This window comes from Lipomyces oligophaga, assembly GCF_038497815.1.
Source record: "Lipomyces oligophaga strain CBS 7107 unplaced genomic scaffold V1516scaffold_4, whole genome shotgun sequence".
NCBI classification, from domain to species: domain Eukaryota; kingdom Fungi; phylum Ascomycota; class Lipomycetes; order Lipomycetales; family Lipomycetaceae; genus Lipomyces; species [Lipomyces] oligophaga.
The window spans coordinates 156,402-177,878 of record NW_027117788.1 but is presented as its reverse complement, the minus strand read 5'-3'; the positions used below and the strand labels follow the sequence as shown (position 1 = coordinate 177,878).

At 42.6% G+C, this 21,477-nt stretch overlaps 8 protein-coding genes across 8 annotated transcripts; 6 read left to right on the top strand and 2 right to left on the bottom strand.

Annotated features, from left to right (window-relative positions):
* Positions 1-211: 211 nt before the first annotated feature.
* Positions 212-2,681, top strand: V1516DRAFT_624567 (uncharacterized protein; the record flags this gene model as incomplete). Its single annotated transcript, XM_066919671.1, has 4 exons — positions 212-353; positions 423-1,668; positions 1,732-1,844; positions 1,897-2,681. The coding sequence occupies 4 exons, from the start codon at positions 212-214 to the stop codon at positions 2,679-2,681; spliced, it is 2,286 nt and encodes a 761-aa protein (XP_066777156.1).
* A 921-nt stretch (positions 2,682-3,602) lies between these two features.
* On the top strand, positions 3,603-5,326 carry V1516DRAFT_316028 (putative lipoate synthase). Its single transcript, XM_066918895.1, has 3 exons — positions 3,603-4,205; positions 4,269-4,888; positions 4,969-5,326. Exons 1-3 carry the CDS (start codon positions 3,845-3,847, stop codon positions 5,197-5,199), a joined length of 1,212 nt encoding a protein of 403 aa, XP_066777155.1. The 5' UTR covers positions 3,603-3,844; the 3' UTR covers positions 5,200-5,326.
* Positions 5,327-6,076: 750 nt separating this feature from the next.
* Positions 6,077-7,504, bottom strand: V1516DRAFT_315940 (uncharacterized protein). Its single transcript, XM_066918894.1, has one exon. The coding sequence runs from the start codon at positions 7,308-7,310 to the stop codon at positions 6,375-6,377; it is 936 nt and encodes a 311-aa protein (XP_066777154.1). The 5' UTR covers positions 7,311-7,504; the 3' UTR covers positions 6,077-6,374.
* A 3,706-nt stretch (positions 7,505-11,210) lies between these two features.
* On the top strand, positions 11,211-12,663 carry V1516DRAFT_701843 (SBF-like CPA transporter family-domain-containing protein; the record flags this gene model as incomplete). The annotated part of the gene is made up of 2 exons (XM_066924130.1): positions 11,211-11,484; positions 11,544-12,663. 2 exons carry the CDS (start codon positions 11,211-11,213, stop codon positions 12,572-12,574), a joined length of 1,305 nt encoding a protein of 434 aa, XP_066777153.1. The 3' UTR covers positions 12,575-12,663.
* On the bottom strand, positions 12,432-14,463 carry V1516DRAFT_674477 (putative transporter). The gene has a single exon (XM_066922098.1). It carries the CDS (start codon positions 14,307-14,309, stop codon positions 12,729-12,731), a length of 1,581 nt encoding a protein of 526 aa, XP_066777152.1. The 5' UTR covers positions 14,310-14,463; the 3' UTR covers positions 12,432-12,728.
* A 52-nt stretch (positions 14,464-14,515) lies between these two features.
* Positions 14,516-16,470, top strand: V1516DRAFT_674476 (ammonium transporter AmtB-like domain-containing protein). The gene has a single exon (XM_066922097.1). The coding sequence runs from the start codon at positions 14,877-14,879 to the stop codon at positions 16,365-16,367; it is 1,491 nt and encodes a 496-aa protein (XP_066777151.1). The 5' UTR covers positions 14,516-14,876; the 3' UTR covers positions 16,368-16,470.
* On the top strand, positions 16,341-18,394 carry V1516DRAFT_315693 (uncharacterized protein). Its single transcript, XM_066918892.1, has 3 exons — positions 16,341-16,740; positions 16,788-17,243; positions 17,331-18,394. The coding sequence occupies exons 1-3, from the start codon at positions 16,509-16,511 to the stop codon at positions 18,221-18,223; spliced, it is 1,581 nt and encodes a 526-aa protein (XP_066777150.1). The 5' UTR covers positions 16,341-16,508; the 3' UTR covers positions 18,224-18,394.
* Positions 18,395-19,709: 1,315 nt separating this feature from the next.
* V1516DRAFT_625026 (ketopantoate reductase PanE/ApbA-domain-containing protein) lies at positions 19,710-20,960 on the top strand (the record flags this gene model as incomplete). Its single annotated transcript, XM_066919690.1, has 2 exons — positions 19,710-20,306; positions 20,505-20,960. Coding segments are annotated over 2 exons (1,053 nt in total), but the record flags the coding sequence as incomplete, so codon positions are not given.
* Between the last annotated feature and the right edge of the window lie 517 nt (positions 20,961-21,477).

Below are 21,477 nucleotides of genomic sequence, written 5' to 3'. Positions count from 1 at the left end.
CTTTTACATGTACTATCAGGGGCTTGTATCGCGAACAGTACGTCAGCTGAGCGTAAGTCCCCAGTAAGGTCTCGAGATCAATACGGACTAGAGATTGGAGAAATCACGCAAGAGTTGTTGAAGGAACACGGAATCGGCATTTGTTCAGGAAATTTACGAGCGTTCGGCGGTATAGGCCAAAAATTTGTGGTCGCACTGCGTGGGAAACATCATGACATCTGTACCCACGACATTACCGGATCCGCAGTCACTGCAGCCTACAACAGAATTGCAGAATCTTCAGGCCGGTAATGTATTGGCTGACACGAATGGTACTTTGGAACGTAGATCTCCAGGAGATTCCGGAAATGAAGGTATGCAAAGTGAATAGGATTATTCGCGAGCTTGAGGATGAAGATAAGGCTAGTGCTAAGCAAATGCAGTCAACGTAATCGATGAGCTTATGAAGGCAGCACAGCGCAATGATCTCGAGACCGTCGATAGACTCATATCTAGCGGAGAATGTACTGCCGAAACTACTTCGGATGATGGTACGACAGCGTTACACTGGGCAGCGATCAATAATAGCATGGACGTCGCTACTTATTTACTTGATCATGGGGCAGAAATCGACAAGAAAGGTGGAGAATTGATGGCCTCTCCATTATTATGGGCATGCCGAATGGGACTATCTGATATGGTACATATGCTGATTCAGCGTGGTGCTGATCCTTTACGGTCTGATGCACAAGGATTTAATGCTTTGCATATCTCTATCCATTCATCCAATGTCATGTTGATTGTATATCTTCTTCAACAGGGCATGTCAGTTGATTACGCTGATCCACAACAGCGAACAGCTCTGCATTGGGCTGCCTATCAAGGCGATGCCCTAAGCGTTGATGTTTTGCTACGTTGGGGTGCTAATGTCAAATTACGGGACGACACTGGGTTCACACCTCTACATTGGGCCGTTGTGCGGGGAAATTTGCAATGTATGAAACGATTAATCGAAGAGTGTTCTGATGTTGAGGCAGAAACAAGCGATGGAAAAACTCCTGCTGTGATCGCACGCGAAATGATGTGTTATCCAGTTTGGCTTCAGGCTCTGAAATTGGCCCGCAGAGACTCTACTGGTCGACTAATTCCTGCTCGAGTCTCTAGAACAGTGATGAACCGTATTGTATACATTTGGCCCTTTGTTGTGATGTGGATCGTTCTTGGGTTAATAGACCAAGTCACAGCGCTAGTGTCATTAGCTTTATCAATTTTGATCGTCTATGGATCGCACTTATTGCTTCGAAAAGTGATTGACTTTTGTCGGCTAGGTTCGATACCCATCCATAAAACGCCTTATCTGGCAGGTATTTTTTCTGCTACTGCATTTTTTGTAGGTTTACGCTGGTTGCTTAATATTTTCCCGGCCACGTTTCGAACATCACCTATTTTGAACGTTTTGTTCTTCTTGTTTTTTTCGTATGCTATGATGTTTTTCTTTAAGAGTATGCTGATGGACCCAGGGTTCATTCCAAAACCATCTGGAGTTACAGAGCAGCGACAAGTGATCGAAGAATTGCTAGATCATCGCGAATACGACTCAAGACATTTTTGTATATATTGTTTTGCGCGACGACCGTTGCGAAGCAAGCACTGCAAATCGTGTGACCGATGTGTCGCGAAAATAGATCAGTAAGTTTATTACAGAATTGAAGGAGTAAATGAGGTTTATTTTGAACTGACTGTGATGGCTAGTCACTGTCCATGGATCAACAATTGTGTTGCAATTAGAAACCATCGGCCGTTTCTGTTGTATGTTATTTTTATGGAGTTCGGGATTTTATTGTTTATTTGGCTCGTTGTTAAATGTGAGTCCATTGTTTGCTCGTTATGTGAGAGAATGTGGGACTAACGAAGCAGATTTTCAACTGGCCGATACGAATGATGAGCAAGGTACCTGTTTAGTTCTTCGCGAAGAATTGTGTCTGATCGTAGAATATGATGCATCAATGATAGTTTTGGCTTTTTGGGCTGCGCTGCAATTGACCTGGGTGACCGCGTTAATGTTTGTTCAGCTATATCAAGTATGTCGCGCACTGACCACGAATGAAGCCTATAATCTACATAGATACGGATGGATGGGTGGTCAAGGCGATGACCTGCCAGTGCCCAGTGGTCTTGCGGACCCGTTTGCTGAAGACAAGCCCGGTGCTTTCACACACGATGATCACAATCATTCGCATCACCATCATTCTGCAATCTCGTTATGTTGCCGATTAGTAGGAATTACACAGTTGCTCAATATTCTTTCCGACCTGTGTGCCAGTACGAACTCGTTATCGTGGCTGTCTGCATCCGCAAGCGGTCAACATAGTCGGTCCAGACGTGCACGAATTTCGAATCATATGAATCCATTCAGTCATGGATTGGCTTCGAACTGTGCTGATTTCTGGTCCAGTAAGGAAAACGTGATATTTGAGAAATTTGCCGATCCCATGGCTAAAGGAGGTATATCGCGAATGAATGGAGCTACAGTGGATTATTACAAATTGTGGGATTTACCGACTATTTATAATCAACACCGACATGAAAGCAACGAGGCCGGGAATGGGGACGAGGTTGGGGAGCTACATGCGATGAATAGACAAGTCGAAGAGCTTGAAAGTGGGTTTGACAGGCGGAATGAGCCCGATCAATTGGTATAATGAATTATCATGTTTTTAGATTTAGGTTATCTGTCTAATGAATTATCTGGGACAAAATCGTATACATTGTACGCTTCATCAAGTAGCTGAACACGTACGACCTATGGTCTTGGATATATTAGCTTTCTGATTGTTACAATTGCATAAGCTTTAATATTTATGGTATACTCACCTAAAACTCATATTTAAGTCATTAAATGGAGAATTGCACCTCTAGTAAGCCCAGTGAAAATCTGCGAAATTGGATAAATCGGATTATTTACAGAAGTTGAGGGGACTTGATTCTTTGGAGGAGAATCTACTATTAGGACGGAGGAAACTAGCTTTATGAGATTCAACTGAATATGAATAGATATTAGACAACATTTTTATGATATTAAGTGACTCAGATAATGCGGAGGAATGATAAAGTTATTGGCTGTCTGCTGCGTCAAACTTGCTTTGAATGATTTAATCTATCAAACTAAATGAACGATATTTTCCATTAATTCACTATGGAATGAGTGAATTACTTTGAGTTTCTAGTAAAATAAATAAAGCTCTGCTTTGTGATCAAGAATCTTTCCTTCAACTTAGCCTGCTCTCCTCTCTTCTCTTCTCTTCATTTCTCTTTCTAACCAGGGGATCTAGCTACTATTAAATGAAAAATGTTTTCTAAATCTGCCAAAATGCTTATTTCAAATTTTTAACCAAATTCCAATGTTAAAATTGATAGCATAAAATACGATCTCATCTAAAATGCGAATTCAGAATCTAGACAAACTCTCTCCGAATGATGAATTGCAGAATCAGATCTAACTCCAGCTTTTCTAATTATTTCCAATTGAGTTCCGAGGAACACATTAATGACAAGAGTAAGTAGAGATTGCTTCATTATAACTATATTACTGCTCTTTGATCGTACGAAATCTAACAATAATTGAAGGAGTACTCTTACATAATCCACGCTAGGTCCGGGTAAATGCGCAGGACAGGTATCCGAAGCCCGAAGATGCCGTGATCATAATAGTTCTGTATGCTACTAAACGTTCCATTTGATATAATAGATTTGCGTAATCAAGAGTATTCATTTCAATATATTTAGAGTTTGGAAATTTGGGGTGGTGTTTAGTGGCACTATTCGCATGAATATAGAGTGCTGCACCGGACTGAGGACGAAGTGAATGATGAGTTTGCCTTTTAAAATGAACCTTTCTCGAGGAGTGCAATCAGGATTGAGATTCAGAATATATACAAATTACTCTCTACATTCAGAGGCAAGATCTATACGACTATATTCGATCCAAGCAGAGACTATAACTCCTAAGCCACGACGAAGAAGAACGCATTTTACAGACAAACTGAATGCGGGTCCGTCGTTTGACGACTTTTTGCGACATGGATCTGGCGAAGGACCGGTCAGTCCAGAAATGATGAGCAGAAAAGAGCATGTTAGATTGCCGTCGTGGTTGAAGACTGAAATACCTAAAGGGTCGAATTATAGTAAGATCAAGAATGATCTTCGAGGATTGAAACTGCATACCGGTACGAAAATCGATTTTGCAAATGCGCTCGTTTGTGTGTGCTTCCGATTGACGTGATTTTTAGTGTGCGAGGAAGCTAGATGTCCTAATATTGGGGAATGCTGGGGCGGTAGTGACAAATCGCAAGCCACAGCGACTGTAATGTTGATGGGGGACACCTGCACAAGGGGGTGTCGGTTCTGCAGCGTGAAGACAAGCCGGACACCAGGTCCTTTAGATCCGAATGAGCCTGAAAACACTGCTGAAGCAATTGCTCAATGGGGACTGGGATATGTGGTATTGACTACTGTTGACCGTGACGATTTGACGGATGGTGGAGCGCACCATTTCGCGGAAACGGTTGGTCGAATCAAGCAAAAAGCACCTCACATTCTTGTTGAAGCATTGACCGGAGATTTTCAAGGTGATTTGGACATGGTAGCATTGATGGCGACCTCTGGCTTGGATGTGTATGCACACAATGTTGAAACTGTTGAGGAATTGACTCCCTATGTGCGAGACCGACGCGCTACATTCCGGCAGAGTTTGAAAGTGCTAGAGGCCGCTAAAAAGGCGAAGCCTGGCTTGATCACAAAGAGCAGTCTTATGCTCGGTCTTGGCGAGACGGACGAGCAATTGGAAGCTACTTTGCAAGAACTGCGAAAGGTTGATGTTGATGTTGTCACATTTGGCCAATATATGCGAGTAAGTTGGACTCAGTATCTGCTCCTGCTGCTACTGCAGGCTGTATATCTTTGGCCTGTTGAAGGTGCTAACATAGACAGCCTACGAAACGACATATGAAGGTAGAAGAGTACATCACCCCCGAGACATTTGAGAAATGGCGAAACCGGGCGATTGAGCTAGGTTTCTTGTATTGTGCTAGTGGACCTCTAGTGCGCTCGTCTTACAAGGCGGGCGAAGCGTTCATCGAGAATGTGCTCCGCAAACGAGAGAAAGAGAATATGGTTTCTGACTTATTCTACACTCCAGGCTCTGTTCTTGGACGGGTCTAACATAGAATCGACATTACGACATATTACATACAACAGAACAACAGATGTAGATAGACTCCTGCGAAATGGTAACAACGCTGCAGCGGAATACATTAACAGGGGTGTAAGCTAATTTGTGTATGCCAAATAAATATATGCCTTACTTGAGCAAGAGCAAACTAATACTAATACTGATTGAGACGTGTAATGTCACAAGATGAGTGAGACATACACTGGTCTTAGACGAACATAATAAGATGTATGCCTGCTGTTAATGTCAAGATGCAGTCGAGACTCCACAAAAGGTGAACGTTCTGGAAACGAGAGGAAAGTTCAATTATTTCCGTCAGTTGTCCGACCGCCACCAGCTTTTGGTACACTATCCATAATCCGAGGCCATCCACTGACTAGCGCTGGGCGGCTGGCAATAGTCTTTATCATGCATTATATCTACAGAAATAGAACCAGCGGAATGTCATCTACTAGGGATTCGATGACGCAGACGAGTATGGTCGCTAGCCACTCCGTCCTGTCGATGCTTCGGCTGAGAGGGGTCGCGGGACAGGGCCGAGAGGCACACTACAACAACGATGGAATCTGAACTATATTGAATTGGAACTGACAGCTGATAAAATTTTATGATATTCCGTGTCCATAATAGATATTTAATCATGGTTATGTTATTGGATTGGGTTAATCTGAGTAGAATTAAGTGGAGTTAGAGCGGATTGAATTATCAGTGTAAACACTTTTGTCATAGATCTCGAGGCGACTGCCTTAAATGGAAAGGTACTGCAAAGCAGCGCTGTGGCCATATCAAGTGGACAGGTCAGAACCAGAGCACGCCTAGAGGCAAACTCTTTCGACACGCTCGGTGTTTCTACCGAACATGTACCCCCGATAGGACTTACTAGCTTGGTACAAAACAAATGGCTTGTAGCCTCGGGTCTGATTCAAGAGGATGAGTTGCTTAGAAGCAAGGCACCAAGTCAAAGGGGTGGTGCATTGTCAGAATAGTATGAAACTAGCCGAGGTCTGACTGTAAAGTAGTCTTCAAACGACTAGCCAAGAAATGAATCTAGAGAGTATAAGAGGGACCTGTAGATATTCGCGGCTATATTCATTATTGATACATATGCGGCCATGTAGTTTATATATAATTATAATCAAAAGTAGCAATAAACACTAAGAAAAAGTCACCAAACAGTACTGGCATCGTCTTTATCGACTTTCCATCCCGAAACCATGTCGCCGATATAGACAGCGACGGTGTAATTATCCTCCAAGTCCGAGAAACTTCGATATGGATAGGAATAGGTTGGACTGGAGTTCAGTATTAGCGGATGCAAATTTTCGTTGTCCGAGTTACATAATGATTCAGGAACTCGAAGCATCGTTGAGACTCCGGAATCAGCGTAGAATGACGGATCTATCACCGACGGTGCTACGATATCGGAAGGTGATTCTTCGCTGTCAAGAACAGATGTATCTGCCGGGCCAGAAATTCCATATTCTAGACCAGTCAATTCTGATTCATAGGTATAGGATGACGACGATGCATGAACAGAGATCAATGACTCGGGAGTCGAGAACGACGACGACAGTGAAGATGCCGGCAACAATGGCAATGATGATAACAATGATGATGGTGAGGCTGAATCTGGGGGGGTGTATTTGATATTAAAGCCTGTAAAAGTGTTCTCCTCCTGGTTGTGCAATATCGGTATTGAATCCGGCTTTGGATCCGGCTTCGAATTTTCCAAGTGGTTGAGCTGCGACAGTTGCACTTCTATCTTATCACTGCCAATTGGCGGAAGTTTCTTATCCTTTTGTCTACCTGTCGCAGACTTAATTCGACCAGCATTCCGAGCAGAACGATCATTTTTCCGCCGTCGCCTAAGCTCTCGTTGACGCTCGCATTCACGGGCTCGATAGGCGGCAACTCTTTCAAGCTGCTCATCGTTCAGACGATAACCTCTTTTTTGAAGGGTGATTAAACAGCGTGCAAACATCGGAGTGAATTCAGGGCAAAAAAAATTATTCGGAGAAACATGAATACAAATATTTATATTCAGTGGACAGCATAATAGGCCGTTAGATACATTTCCGAGCGCAGGGAAATCGGCGTACATTTATATCATCAGATGGGCCATGGGGTATTGAAGAGAAGCCATTCTCTAAACCCTCAAATATAGAGGAAAAAGTAAAGACCAGCAGGCGAGTAGTTGTAGGAAGAGCTAAAGCACGTAATTTAGAAAAGACTGTATCATGGTGTCTACATAGAGTCGAAAGGTCTCTACTTCAGTTAACCCAGGTATTATGGACGGACGGTGGTGGAGCGGTGCGGACGAGACTTAGTTCTGACGGGTCGCAAGAACAGATCTAAAACAAGTTTAGTGAACCTTTCCCGACACAGCCGAGCATGCACAGAGCACCACATAGTTGCTTAGCATGACCGCTTGAATATTGACCGGCCCTGGGTTCATCTTGATAACTCAGCCCGCTAATGAAGGTAGGCATATGTGCGGAACTCGGTCCGACCACTCCCATAGTGGGGGTATAAAACTAGCTGAGAAGAGGCACGTTGCTTTTGAAGGAAAGCGATCTGCCAGCCATCAGCTGCCAGTGTACCCGGAGAATGGCGGTGACTGTGGAAGTTGCGATGCTGTAGAAGAGGCTGTCCGCCAACAGTCAATTCGGAGCAAGACCTATCAGATAATACAACAAAACGAGGTCATCAAATCGCGGCAGTTGACGGCTGAACGCCATCCAGTCGAGGCTCATGAGCCCAATCTAGATAGCGGTGGACGATCCGGTGAGACTGCAGGATGAATGTGCTAGTGCTAGTAAGTCTCCTTATCTGCTAATGTTTAATACAATTTCGCGAACTGTTCGCCTGATCGTAGATTTCGGCAATTTAATTGGGTATTCACTTGGATCGCACTTCAGGCATGTGAAAGAAATGTTAAAAGGCAGATTGATGCCGAGGGGCTTTCTGGCTTGAACTCTAAGCTCTGCCCTGCTGGTTCGCAGGATCGCAGGATCCTGTGAACCATGAAGGGATGCACCTTCGCCTGTTGGTCTTTTACTAACCTGAATTTCCGATATCTGATATCTCCTAATCTCGCTGTAACGACAAATAGACTGCCATGCTGCCGATCTCTCTTTTTGGTCCCGTTTGCTGTGCGACTGATAGCTACATAATTGCATCCCGGTCAGAATAATTCGCTTACAACCCGTCATTTCAGCAAGCCATCAGCATCAACAATCAGACTAGCCTGGGTACTTATCCATCTGACACATCTGCCGTGCATCGAATCCCACTAAGCCATGTTCGTACTGCCCTGACCTTGTCGAATCTAACTATGTAGAGAGGCTGTCCAATTAGCTCAGACTTGCCTCATTCGACTGGGCTAAACGATCTATCGCGTAGGCTATTTTTTCGAGATAATGCAGTATCTGTCTTATGTGAGAAATATCTCAATAAAAAAGATGCGACTGTTTCTTCTACAGACAAAGGTGGATCCAAAGTGCATCGTCGAACTCCGATCGTTAACTCCACAGTGATAGTTCTCGCCGTCCCGTCTCCCACACTCTAATCAAAAAGTCTATCATACTGACTCTGCCATGGCCTTGTAAGTTTAATGGCCGCAAACCTTCACTTTCGCTGTACAAATCTAATCTAGTCTTTATTTTCCCCTGGTGATCGCCATTTCAAAGTTTTTTTGTGTTCTTGACACGGCTTCCTTCTCCTAGTCTTCACGTTCTTGTCTTTCCCGCCTCCAAGTGAGAGGAGTGGGCGTCCATATATGGCGCTCCACCGGTGGCTGTTCGAATGTACCGAGAGTGCCTGCTGTCCCAGGGTTGCAACGCTTGATTCCACCGTCGTGCTCCTATCGGAAGCATCACGATGCCACGACATACGTGTAAACTGCAAGCAAATGGCGAGTTTTAGAACTACATTGCACTGCGCGACAGCCACTTCTCGAAATTCTTAAACCCGAACGACAGCCTTTTCTCCTGCGCTCTGTCAGAGTCCTGCCCATACGAAGTCGCGTACACTTGCTAAAATTGCACAAGCCTGGCGAAGGGGGTTACTCCCTATATTGATCAGCTCAACTTAAAATGCAGCCGCGTCTACTGTCATCTCAAGGAGCCACCGTCACTCCTGTCCTGGGGGCTCGTAGTCTTCATCTGTGGAAGATCCATGGATTCAGAAAATGTAAGGCGCTCGACTCGAACAAAAGGGTTAAAGACCCGCCTGGTAGAAAACCTGCGCCTTGAAAGAAGCGCCCCCAAAGTGGCCGCAGTGTCGTCCGGCTGAAGCAGATATTACAAGTTATTAAAATTCGCTTAATAACTTGAAATCGCCATATTCAACGTACGCGCATGATTCCGCAAATTGGCCTCTCAGTTTGGGTATAACTGTAAAGGCGGACCCGCCCATGAGGAATCTCTACAATAAATCAAACTGCTTGTAGATCTTGCCTGGCCGGTAGGTCACGGACTCTCTAATCGTCTCTTCAAAATTTGCTTGCGCAGGCTCTCTGTAGCTAACAGAATTTTGTTGGCACATATACATACGATCTTGTTCAGTAGCTGTGGCCCATAATCAATACATACTACAAAATTTCTAGTTCGTCGTTTTACGACTGACAAATCTAATCTGTACCATTTTTGCAAAGCAGTGGGCGAAACTTCAGGTCGTCTAATGAGTACGAGCCTCGTCCACAGAGACATTAAAACTTTGGGTTATCCGGTCTACGGAGCGACATGTTGTCTAGGTACTTTGCGGAGTTTCCGAGAAATTGTCTACCATTACCGCAAATCTGCTTAAACATTGGGAGAAATTGCAATACTCTAAGTAAATGCTCTCAGCACGAGAGAACATTTCATTCCTTGAGCTAGATTATTTGGCCTCGTCGTCCACATCTAAACTGATACCAAATCCAAAAATCTTACCCAAATCCAACTACCTATATACTAACTCCCAGAGTAGATAATTTTTATGATTACATAAGTATTACGTAACTATAAGTTTCTTATCTGGGATCACGTGTATGACCGGTTATGCGCGGACGGGCACGGCTTTAGTTAGTTGTAGTAGGACGAGTGATTTATATGATACGGGTATGAGGACAAGCAAGAGTTAGCAAAACAACAAGAATTTTTGTTATTTGTAGGTTCCAGTAAAGCAGTCTTACATTAATTTACTGTTATAAGGATATTTGTGTCGAGGTCCAAGACTGCACTGAACTAGAACCGACCAAACGTGTAGAACAAACTCGTCTTTGCACAAAGAGAGCCCAGTAGGGGCTAGGTTCCGGGTATTGTAATATTTGCAGTATTGTGAAGCTACAATTCTTTGTTCTCTCTATGCTTTGTATGAGGTGGCGAGAGCACAGATGGAAGTTGATGCTGGTAACAGCAGCAGAAAATAGCAAAAATTTAGACTAACTAGCCATTCTAGTCCAGCTGTTATCAGTCCAGTCGGACGAGAGGAACGTCGGCTTGGTTTCGGGATAATACTGTTGTTTTCGTTGGCTGTTGTTGGCTTCCGCTCCCATGTGAACAATGGCTTGCTCTGCCTTTGCTCTGATACTGGTCTTACGACCAATAGCTCTGACAGTAATAGCGGGAAGAGTAGGAGCTGGAGCTGTAGATTGACATTTTATAACGTAATGCAGCGTTGCAATATAACGTAATCACTTGCTGCTCTTCCGGAGTCGACTGGATTAAGGTTGCTCACGATAACCGATTACAAGTATAAACTTATCAGTTCAACCCCGCCGAGGGGCTCTAAAATTTGCCATCCTGCCTTTGTGCTGTCTGTACTGTAGGTATATAATTTTGTATTTAGTTATACAGATATTGTGTGCAGACATACATATAGACCTATATTATATATAGACCTATATTATATTTTTATAGTATTATTGAGCATAATATTATAGTATAGTATCTGTATTATACCGGTGGACAAGTGAGTACTCTGCTCTCGAAGCCACATTTGCAGTCACTAATTGAACAGAATGGCCGAAGAAAAACAGCAAAACAAGTTTGTGAAATATTTCCTGAAAGTATTCTGGTTTCTAGTTTCGGAATGGTTTATTATTGGCATGGGTGTAGTTATTGCATTAGCATACAAATTTCCCTCGGTCGCAAAAAACCATGGACATATTCGGGCTGATATTACAATCGAGTACATTGCTGTCGCCATCATTTTCTTGATTTCAGGAATGAATATCCCACGGCAGAAACTGATCAAAGAGTCTCTCCATTGGCAAGCCCATCTATGCACTCAAGGTCTGTTACTTATTCAACTTTGAGCTATTGATCGCTGTGTGTTGGGCTAACTGTAATAGTCATATCCTTCTTGATTACCCCGTCAATTGCGTTTGGCATTGCATCTGCAATCCGCCGCTCTCATAACGACAACATCAGTCCCTGGATCCTCATCGGTATCATCATCACCGGATGTACGCCTACTACTGTCTCCTCTAACGTTGTCATGACCCGCCAGGCTAATGGTAACGAGTCGTTATCACTAATCGAAGTTTCGGTCGGCAACATTCTTGGAGCGTTTATTTCTCCTGCTCTTGCGCAAATGTATCTTGGGAAGAACACTGGCTTCTATTACGGTAACCCCACTGCTGATATGTCGCTCACTGAGCTCTATCGACATGTCATGAAACAGCTTGGTCTATCACTTTTCGTCCCTCTCTTTGTCGGCCAGGTCATCCAGTATATTTTTCCTTCGCAAACTAAATGGGTTCTCGCTACTTTCAAGCTTGCCAAAGTTGGTACATTCTGTTTGCTACTCCTTATTTGGTCTTCATTTTCAAACTCATTCGCAGCTAACGCGTTCGAACAAGTCTCACATGCTTCTATGATCATGGTCTGCTTCTTGAACGTCTTGCTGTACCTGTTTTACACTCTTATCTGTCTCGCGCTTGCATACAACCCTTTCTTCCCTAAGCGATTCAGATTCTCTCGCGCAGATACGGTTTCCATTTGTCTTTGTGGGGCCGCAAAAACCGTCGCTTTAGGTGTTCCTTTGATTAACTCCCAGTATTCGGGCCAGACTTTGAAAATTGGTCTTGTTTCGATCCCTTTGGTGCTGTTCCAGGGCGAACAAATCCTGGTCGCGCAGATTCTCGTACCTTTATTCAAGCGGTGGATTGCTCGAGGTGAGGAAAAGCAAAAGACCCTTGAAGAAGGGTCCGGTTCTTCTCAAGATACTTCTGACGGAAACACGGAGTCGCCTGCAACCACAGATATCGAAAAACAGTCCCAAGATATTGTTGTCCCTTTAGGCAATGATATTGAGCTGGAAGATACGTCAGAGCTCAAGCAGGTTAATACCCATACTTCTTACTCGTCCGCAAAAAAATAAACTGGTTTGGCATTTTGTTTTGGATTAATAATAATATTGTATTTCTTGTATTAAATGCTCTCATGTTTGGCAGGTCTAGACTATGTGTTAATTTTTTGTTGTCAATATGAGGAGGTGGACAAGTAATGATGTAATAATATATACTGTGGTAATATCAAATTTCATGACCCATATTTTTTAGCTCAACATGTTCTTCCGTCGTTTGAACCTCCGACGGCCTAACCGAAGTCTTACAAAACAGGTTATCGATAGACTCAAGACTTTTACCAGAGGTCTCAGGAACCATAAAATACCCATACAGCCATGCAATCGCACACCAGGTAGCAAAAAATATAAATGCTCCCCAATCATCCATACCGTCAAACATACCGGGTGTTGCTTTGGTGATTGCAAAATAAAATAACCAATGGAAAGTCTGCGATAACGAGGCAGCCAACGCGCGAATTCGAACAGGAAACAGTTCTGATCCAAACAAATACGGAAGACAATATAATCCAATCGACCATCCGAAAGCATGAATAAAGATGGCCCCAATAGCCGCTCGACTCGCACCGGTAGAAATTGTTAACGGATTAGATGAATATCTCTGTAAATATATACCCAAATATAAGTGGCAGACCATTTGGATCAATACTCCAGTCAAATATGAAGGCCGACGGCCCAGGGCGTCAAGAAAGAACAACGACCCTATTAAGGTACACATCAATTTTGTGAACGCATATAAACCAGTAGAATATATCTGCTGGCGACTACCTGTAACTCCAATTAATCCAAAAATGCTTGGTAAATAGTTCGTAATCGCATTCGCTCCGGAGAACTGTGCCAGAAAATAAGCCATTAGTGAAAGACAAATCCGGCGGAAATTTGATTTAACTAGAAACAGCTCTCTGAATTGATTGGAAAGAGAAACTTGCTCAGACCCGAATTTTGATTCTCGCCATATCTGTGATTTGATTTCCAAAATCTCCTTCTGGATCAATAAATCGTCGGAAGGTAAACCGCGAATTTTGCATAACGCATTAATGCCAGCCTCGAGTTTCCCTTGCAGACACAAATATCGAGGGCTTTCGCTAACAAAAAAAGATAATACTAGAGAAATCAAAGGAACAAAAGTCTGGACGAAAAAAGGAATCTGATATTGCAAATTACTGCTTGAGGAAACATGGATAGAGCAGGCATATACAGTAAACACTCCAAGCATTTGACCAAGCAGCATCCATAGATTAAAGCACAGCGTCATCAGTCCTCGCGTTTCACTCGGCGCAATTTCAACAATGTAGGTAGGTCCTACCACCGAGGCAGCTCCGACTCCAAGACCTGCCCAAAGTCGACCGAAATATAGCGCGCCCAGATTCCCATACGAAAACGTAGAAGCCAGGCAGCCCGATATGAAAATTATTAGAGAAAGCCGTAAACTGTTGATTCTTCCCCCCCATCGATGGTCATGCACGAATAGGGACAGAAACGCACCGACACCGGCGGAAAGATTTACAAATGAAACGATGTTTGCATGTGTTCCCGTAGATGAGCCAAACGCTCGATCAAATCCGTCGAGTTCAACAATTGACGCTGCACTTCCCTCATCCCAACCTTTAGGTTGTCCGCAGCATGCAAAAACGAAAACACATAAGATCAAGTGCCGATTATAAATTTCTTTGGGCGATTTTCGAATCGCAGCGATATATCGAGAAAACGATGTTTCACGCCAATATTGGCTCCTCCAAACACTAGCCATATGACATTAATCTGAGATACTCTAATTCAGGCAGTTACATAACGATTACAACATGTATTTGCCTAGTTGCGGTAATAGCTGCGGATTCCATGTGATAGCGGTGATTAGATGGGTCTGCGGCGATATCACCGTTATCTAATTTAAGCCATTGAGTTTTGATGCTTTTCTAGTGAGATCCTCTCAAAATATTTGTGAATTAAATATATTATAACTTTCATGTAGAACTATATAAACCATATGTAAAGGCATATAACTAAAGAAATGATCTTAAGCACGAGTACTGTGTATTCCAGATCAGGATATCACTAGACTTTGAACTTATTCAGCATCTTGCGAATATTCTTTCTTCCTTCATTAATTCCAGAATTCGAAATTGATTCTTCAGAATATATCAGTCAACGTGGATAGCAGTGTTATCACATGCTAAAAATTATCATGGCCAATAGATCACTGAATTAGCAAACTGGCCAGATCGATATTATTGCATCGATATCATTGCACGAGGATGGCACGAGGAAGAATGTAGATATCACTTTATAGAAAGTATAACTACAAGAAACTCTCCAGATGAAATTTCTGGCTAATATACATTTCGATCATGCCATAGTTAATCGTGCATCTCATTTTTCATTAACTGCATTTACAATGTCAAACATGTCCGAAAACACAACCGAGTTAAATGTGGTCAATCTGAACGAAGCTTATAATGCAGGTGATATTGCCTACATTTGTCTATCGACCGCGACGGTATTACTTATGATCCCTGGTCTTGGATTTCTTTACGCCGGACTTACACGTCGGAATTCTGCATTATGTATGATTTGGATATGTTTTATGGGTGCTTGTGTGGGCTTGGGCACTTGGTATGTCTGGGGTTACTCGCTTGCATTTTCCGGAACTGCAACAAACCCATTCATTGGTAATTTGCATAATGTTGGATTCCGTCATGTTAGTGCTGCTCCTCCAGTATCCACGATGTTGGTTCCAGAGCTTGTCTTTGCTGTCTATCAGGCTCTGTTTAGTGCTGTTACAATTACCATTGTGCTTGGTGCGCTCGCTGAGCGTGGAAGAATGGTTCCAGCACTTGTCTTCAGTTTTGCTTGGATCACGATTGTCTATTGTCCAATTGCCTACTGGATTTGGAATCCAAAAGGCTGGGCAAACAAGTGGGGTGTTTTGGATTACGCTGGTGGTGGACCTGTTGAAATAGCTTCTGGAATTGGTGGTCTAGCGTATTCGTTTATTCTTGGTCCACGGACTAAGCACCAACAGCTTAAGGAACAGCCTCCTCATAATATTGTTTTGATTACTGCTGGGACCAGTCTGCTTTGGTTTGGCTGGCTTGGATTTAATGGCGGATCTGCGTACGGTGCGAACTTACGTGCTGTGTATGCGTCATGGAACACTACTCTGACTGCTATATTTTGCGGACTTTCTTGGTCGCTTTGCGACCGCTGCTTAAAAAGAAAATGGTCTACCGTTTCAATATGCTCAGGTTTCATCTCAGGTCTTGTAGCCGCGACACCTGCGTCTGGGCTGATCCCACAATGGGCAAGTGTAATTTTGGGCTTGCTGACAGGAATCGTCTGCAACTTCAGTACCAAACTAAAAGGCCTTTTATCAATTGATGACGCTATGGACATTTTTGCTGAGCACGGCGTGGCGGGAGCCCTGGGATTAATATGGAACGCATTTTTCGCTGTTCCGTATGTTATAGAGCTCGATGGAGTTTCATTTGGTTCGACTGGCGGCTGGCTAAACCAGAATTGGGCTGCTTTATATAAACAATTAGCGTACATATGTGCATGTAGTGGATACGTCTTTATCATCAGCACGGTTTTATGCTTAATTATCGATCGCATTCCGGGATTGCATCTCCGATCAAATGGTTCTAAGGGAGTCGATGAGGAGGAACTTGGCGAGCAAGCTTATAATTATATGGACTCGAATACGGATTTTATTTGTTGGGATACGCCTGATGTTTCAATTGGAGTTTCCACGCAAAATAGGGGTGAAAACAGTATCGAGAATGGTTCCAGCCGAGAAAAGCATGCTTAATTTGCAATTAGCGTAAAAGTAAGAAAGTGCAAAGGGATCAAGTTGGGAGTTGTATGTCTGTTACTATACTTATTAAACAGCACTGATTTTTTATGCAATGGCTAGTAAAACGAAATTTGAAAAAATTGATAGAAATAAAATATGAAATGCAGCTCTAGACTGCTTTATCGTGCTCATCACCATAAATTAGTTAGTCAGCCAGTATGGATGCCTAAGTCACAGAGCAGATTTTGGGTCTCATGCAAAGAATTACGATTGAATCAGCCATCGTCGAAATGTTACCGAATCGTACGTTACTCTCAACGACTACGTGTTTCTGGCACCCGAAGCAGCAAAGAGGACGATGATCAAGACGATGATCAGGTTGAAATAGGCAAGTACAGTCACCGATTGTCAAGTTGCAGTGTTAATGGTGTAAAGTAATGTCCGAGATCCACGACCATCTTTCTAAAGCGATTCTTACACTTGCTCGGTCCAGTATTAAGAAATCTCTCTACTTCATAACCAGCCAAGCGAGAGAAGAATATTGCAAACGTGACGGAAAAACCGAAACTTCGATAATCTTGAGCTCTAACCGACTCAAACAGACAGAAACTCATTTCACTTTATGTGAGGTTGAATTTGAGCATGAAAAGAAGAAAATATATAAACTAGTTCTATGTGCTGAAGATTTAGGTAAAAATATCATTTCGCTTGAGAAATTACTATCTAGAAATCAGATCGGCTCGTGGACAAGTATAATCATTTTTCAACAAAATGCTCTTGGAATACATGTACTGGAACGGAAACTTAAGCAGCTATGGCCGACTAAATCAGGGCCAAAGGTTTATGCCGGATATTTCAACTCTATTAGTGCGGATTTAAGCGATTGGCGAGGTGACTTTGTGGGCGTTTTTTTGAATTCAGAGCCGGCAATTATTCTGACAGAGCTCGGATTGAACCCAGATACTGATTCTGATCTAGATCAAAATCAACAGGGTGACGATTTGCCGTTAAAGATCGAACAAGATCTTCTAGCTACTGAGAACGGAACTTATTTGTATGCCTTTTCGGCACATGTTTCAAGCAATTTTGATAGCAATTCTCAAAGGAGTTCACCTGGCGAGAAACGGCATCGCCATATTCCACTAGCAATAGATCAAATTTGGAGAGCTAACCAAAATTCACTAATCTCCGCTTTCCAAAATTCTAAATTAGTATCCAAGCAAGAATTTGAGCAAGCTCAAATCAAACGTACACTCGGCCTGGTCGGTATATACGTTACTTTACAAGGTCTCGAGATACTACCCGCGAAGACAATTCCAGATTATGGACGAATAATGGAAACTGTGATTTTATTGGTGAATCAAACATCTTCAACCATTAGAGGATTGCCTGAGTTTAGAACTTATCCAATTGAAAACCTAGCTACGGTATTGAATACTCAATATTCGCTGCTATGGTCGTTGCAAATCATGAAGTCCATGAAGTTCAAACAGCTAGAGTGCTTAACTTGGAACCAGTTTGACTCTAGAATAGTGGAACAGCCAGTGTTCCAGACTTTCAATGTACTGGCAAGCACAAAGAGTCGCTCAAAGTACACTGAAAAATCATTCTTGAGATTGATCTCTGATTCGGTGGTAAAATACAGCCAAATGGAGGGACAAAGGAAGAGAAGTACCCTGATACAGCCGAATTTGAACTTATTCACAATATTGGTCAAGACTTTAGCCCAGAATGAGACAGATGTATACAAGGACACATTGTATAAGGAGTACAAATTTGATAATCTTTTCGATCACAATTATGTGGAAGATCTGTTATCTCGTCAACAGACCTCGCAATCAAATCCGTATCCTTTATATGAGCGTGTTTAATTCGTGGAAAATCAATTTTCATGGAGAGGTGATTACGAAAGGCTATCGTTTAGAGTCATTGCTATGATAGCTGAGAACACATTACTGAGGACGGATCTAGGTTATGCATTTGCTATGTCCATATATTTAAAAGCATATACTAAGTGCAATAAATTTTGAGGATTTTTAGATTTTTCCTGTTTATACCTTTATTAAATCTATTTTAGTGTATATTGTACTATCTATTCTATGTGTAGTTTTGATTTTTACAGCAATTAGAAATACTGTATCGTCTGTTTACAGATTCACCGTGTTCAGTACTACATTGTATCAGGTAAGGGAATCAAAAATCTCTGTGCGGTCATAGCACTCTACCAATATTTTCAACTAATAGTCCAACATAGAATATCGGCAAATAAAATGGACTTCAGACATGAATTTAATGCGATTCTATAGAACGCGTCTATGTGTTAGTTTGGTCCGAGGTCAAGGACAAGCGCGTAGCTACTCATATGACGGAGTATCAAAGGTATTAGCTCGTAAGTTGAAACCAATTCGACCTTCAGACCAAGATTCAGAGGCAGAATTGGAAACGGACTTGTTCAACGACAATGCAGATATTACGTTGTCGCGCTACCAGAAGCGTCTGTATCTGAATATGCGAGCGCTAGGATCGCATTCGGAAGCACTGTCACGTACGAAAATCACTAGACAAGCTCTATTAAACGACCGCACTCGAAATATTGATCGGCTAGGTGATTTACTCTATCTGCAAACAAGATGGAAATATATTTTAAGACAGCTGACTAGGCGACCTCGAAAGAGTTTAGTCGAATGGAAAAAAAAACATGGGACCCGAGTCCGATATTTTTTACGGCAGAGCCTCGCTCGAACACGACGACGACTAGGCCGGGACTTATTTCACAAACGGTCAAGACTGATTGGCGAACTGAGAAAAAATCAAACTGATTACTCGCATGTATCAAGACGCGCTACATACTATGAACGACGGCAGGAACTATTTCTACGTCAGGTCGAAATTATGCAGTCCAAAATCACAGAGTACCAAACCGGAGTTCCACAAGAACTGGAGACTGATCAAGACGATGCGATCTGGAATGATTTGAAATCTGAATACGAGAAATTGGATATGGAGCAAGAATTCAAAAAACTTCTTGAAAACTACAAAGAGCACCGTGCTACGTATCATTCAATCACCAAGACATTATTTTATCAAGCGGATTTACGACAGCGACTAGTTGAAAACATACAGAAGCCTGCATATATCGCTAAAGATAGTTATGAGAATAACCTTCGTTTGTTTTGGGATTTCTTGGATACAAACCGGATCCGGAAACTGCGAGCATCGAGAAGTACTTATATGAAGCTCATACGGCAACAGAGTTCTTTATTAAAAGCTGTGCGGGCAAGCGACGGTCCTTATCGGCGAAAATTAATTATCAATATGCTTGAAAAAGTTTATTTCCGAGATGCTGCGAAAGAAGCTATGCTACTGCTGAAGAAGCCAGAGTCACCACCGATTTATGTGTTAGGTGTCGGAAGCATCGGTACATACGTCGCACATGGATTATTGAAATCGAATGAGACGCAGAATGTTGTACTGATCATGCGTGAATCCAAAAAAGTGTTTAATTTCAAAGCGAATGGAAGTAAGCTCGGTGTTTCCAGACAGCGCCATTCAATTTTTCCCGGCGAACCAGTCATCGAGACAGACTATGCGCATGGCTTCGAGGCGTGCACTGGCAAGGACATGCTTCGCACAATGGAAGATATTCAATTTTTAATTGTTTGTACGAAGGCACACCAAACAATGGAGGCTTTGAATCAAATTCTTGAACGGATAGGGCCTGAGACGACAATTTTGTTCTTGCAGAATGGCATGGGTCTTATCTCGAAATTATTGCGCAAGTTTTGGCCGATTCCCAGCTTAAGACCGACAATTCTGTGTGGTATCAATACGCATGGGATTACCCGTCAAGCCGAGAAAGGTGAGTTTCAAGTACAGTTGCGAGGTCCAGGAACAATTCAGATCGCTGAAATTCCCCGACTGGATCTATCTGTAGAGAGGTTTTCAGAATTGTATGTATCTCCTCAGACGCGCTTCATGCTGGGCGAATATTTGATGTATTCCAAACTGCCTGCGGATTTGCGCAAGCGGACTCGTGATATTCTCAGTTTAATGAATCTGCGGATGATCTTTTGGAAGAGGAGGATGCGAAAATATCGACTGATTTCTCCTCAACAGATGCAGCTGATCAATGAACCACGGCCCTCGACGAAGATTTTCATTAGGTTATTGGAAAACTCGAGCTCATTAGCAGTATCTCATGTCGGATTAGATGAGTTTACAATTGCGCAAGTGAAGAAAATGGTTGCGAATTGCTGCATTAATCCAATCACTGCAATTCTTGGTGAATTCAATGGTTCTATGAGTTCTCCAACGATACAGCCAACAGTTAAAAATATAATCGGAGAAGTTGTGAAAGTTCTAAATTGTCTACCCGAAGTAGCGTCGCGTTTAAGTCGGTTTCAGAAATTAGAGCTGCTTGATGAGGATGCTTTGCAGATGTCGGTAATGAACTTGGCAGATAAGACTGCGAGTAATCAGTCATCGATGTTTGCAGATATCGAGTTAGGTCGAGAGACAGAGATTAGCTTTTTGAACCACTATATTTGCGAGATTGGAAAGAAATACAGTATTGACACTCCAGTGAACAAATTGATCACGAATATAGTGATTGCGCGATCAGTTCAGACACGGAAGCAAGGAGCGCTCCCCCGAGCCCAAAAGATAAAAGGTAATAAATGGAGAAAGTTGAGGACGGTATTTATTTTCGAGCGGGCCCGTAAAATAAAATTTTTGGGTCGTCGCGAAGAATGGTGTCGGTCTGTATTTCGACGGTTTCCGTTGAAATATTATTCTGCTCGAATCAAATTTTATAAGAAGGCGCATAATCCGAACAGAGTTAGTCATCATTCAGATTCTAGGGATTGGGAGGCGCAGGTGGAAGCGCAATTGGAAAGCGAACAGGAAAAAGAGTTTGTGCAGACTGATATGGACTTCAATTTGTATCCCTCTTCGAATGAAGAAGGCTCAAATTCTCCAGCGAGGATACAAGAAATGAATGGACCAAAGAAGAGAAAAGTAATCGGAAGAGGAATGAAACAGAAAAATGGCAAAGGTCAAGAACGCAAGAAAGCTTTATCTCAACAGGGACCAAAGAAAAATGAATTGAATATCAAGCGGAGAGAGA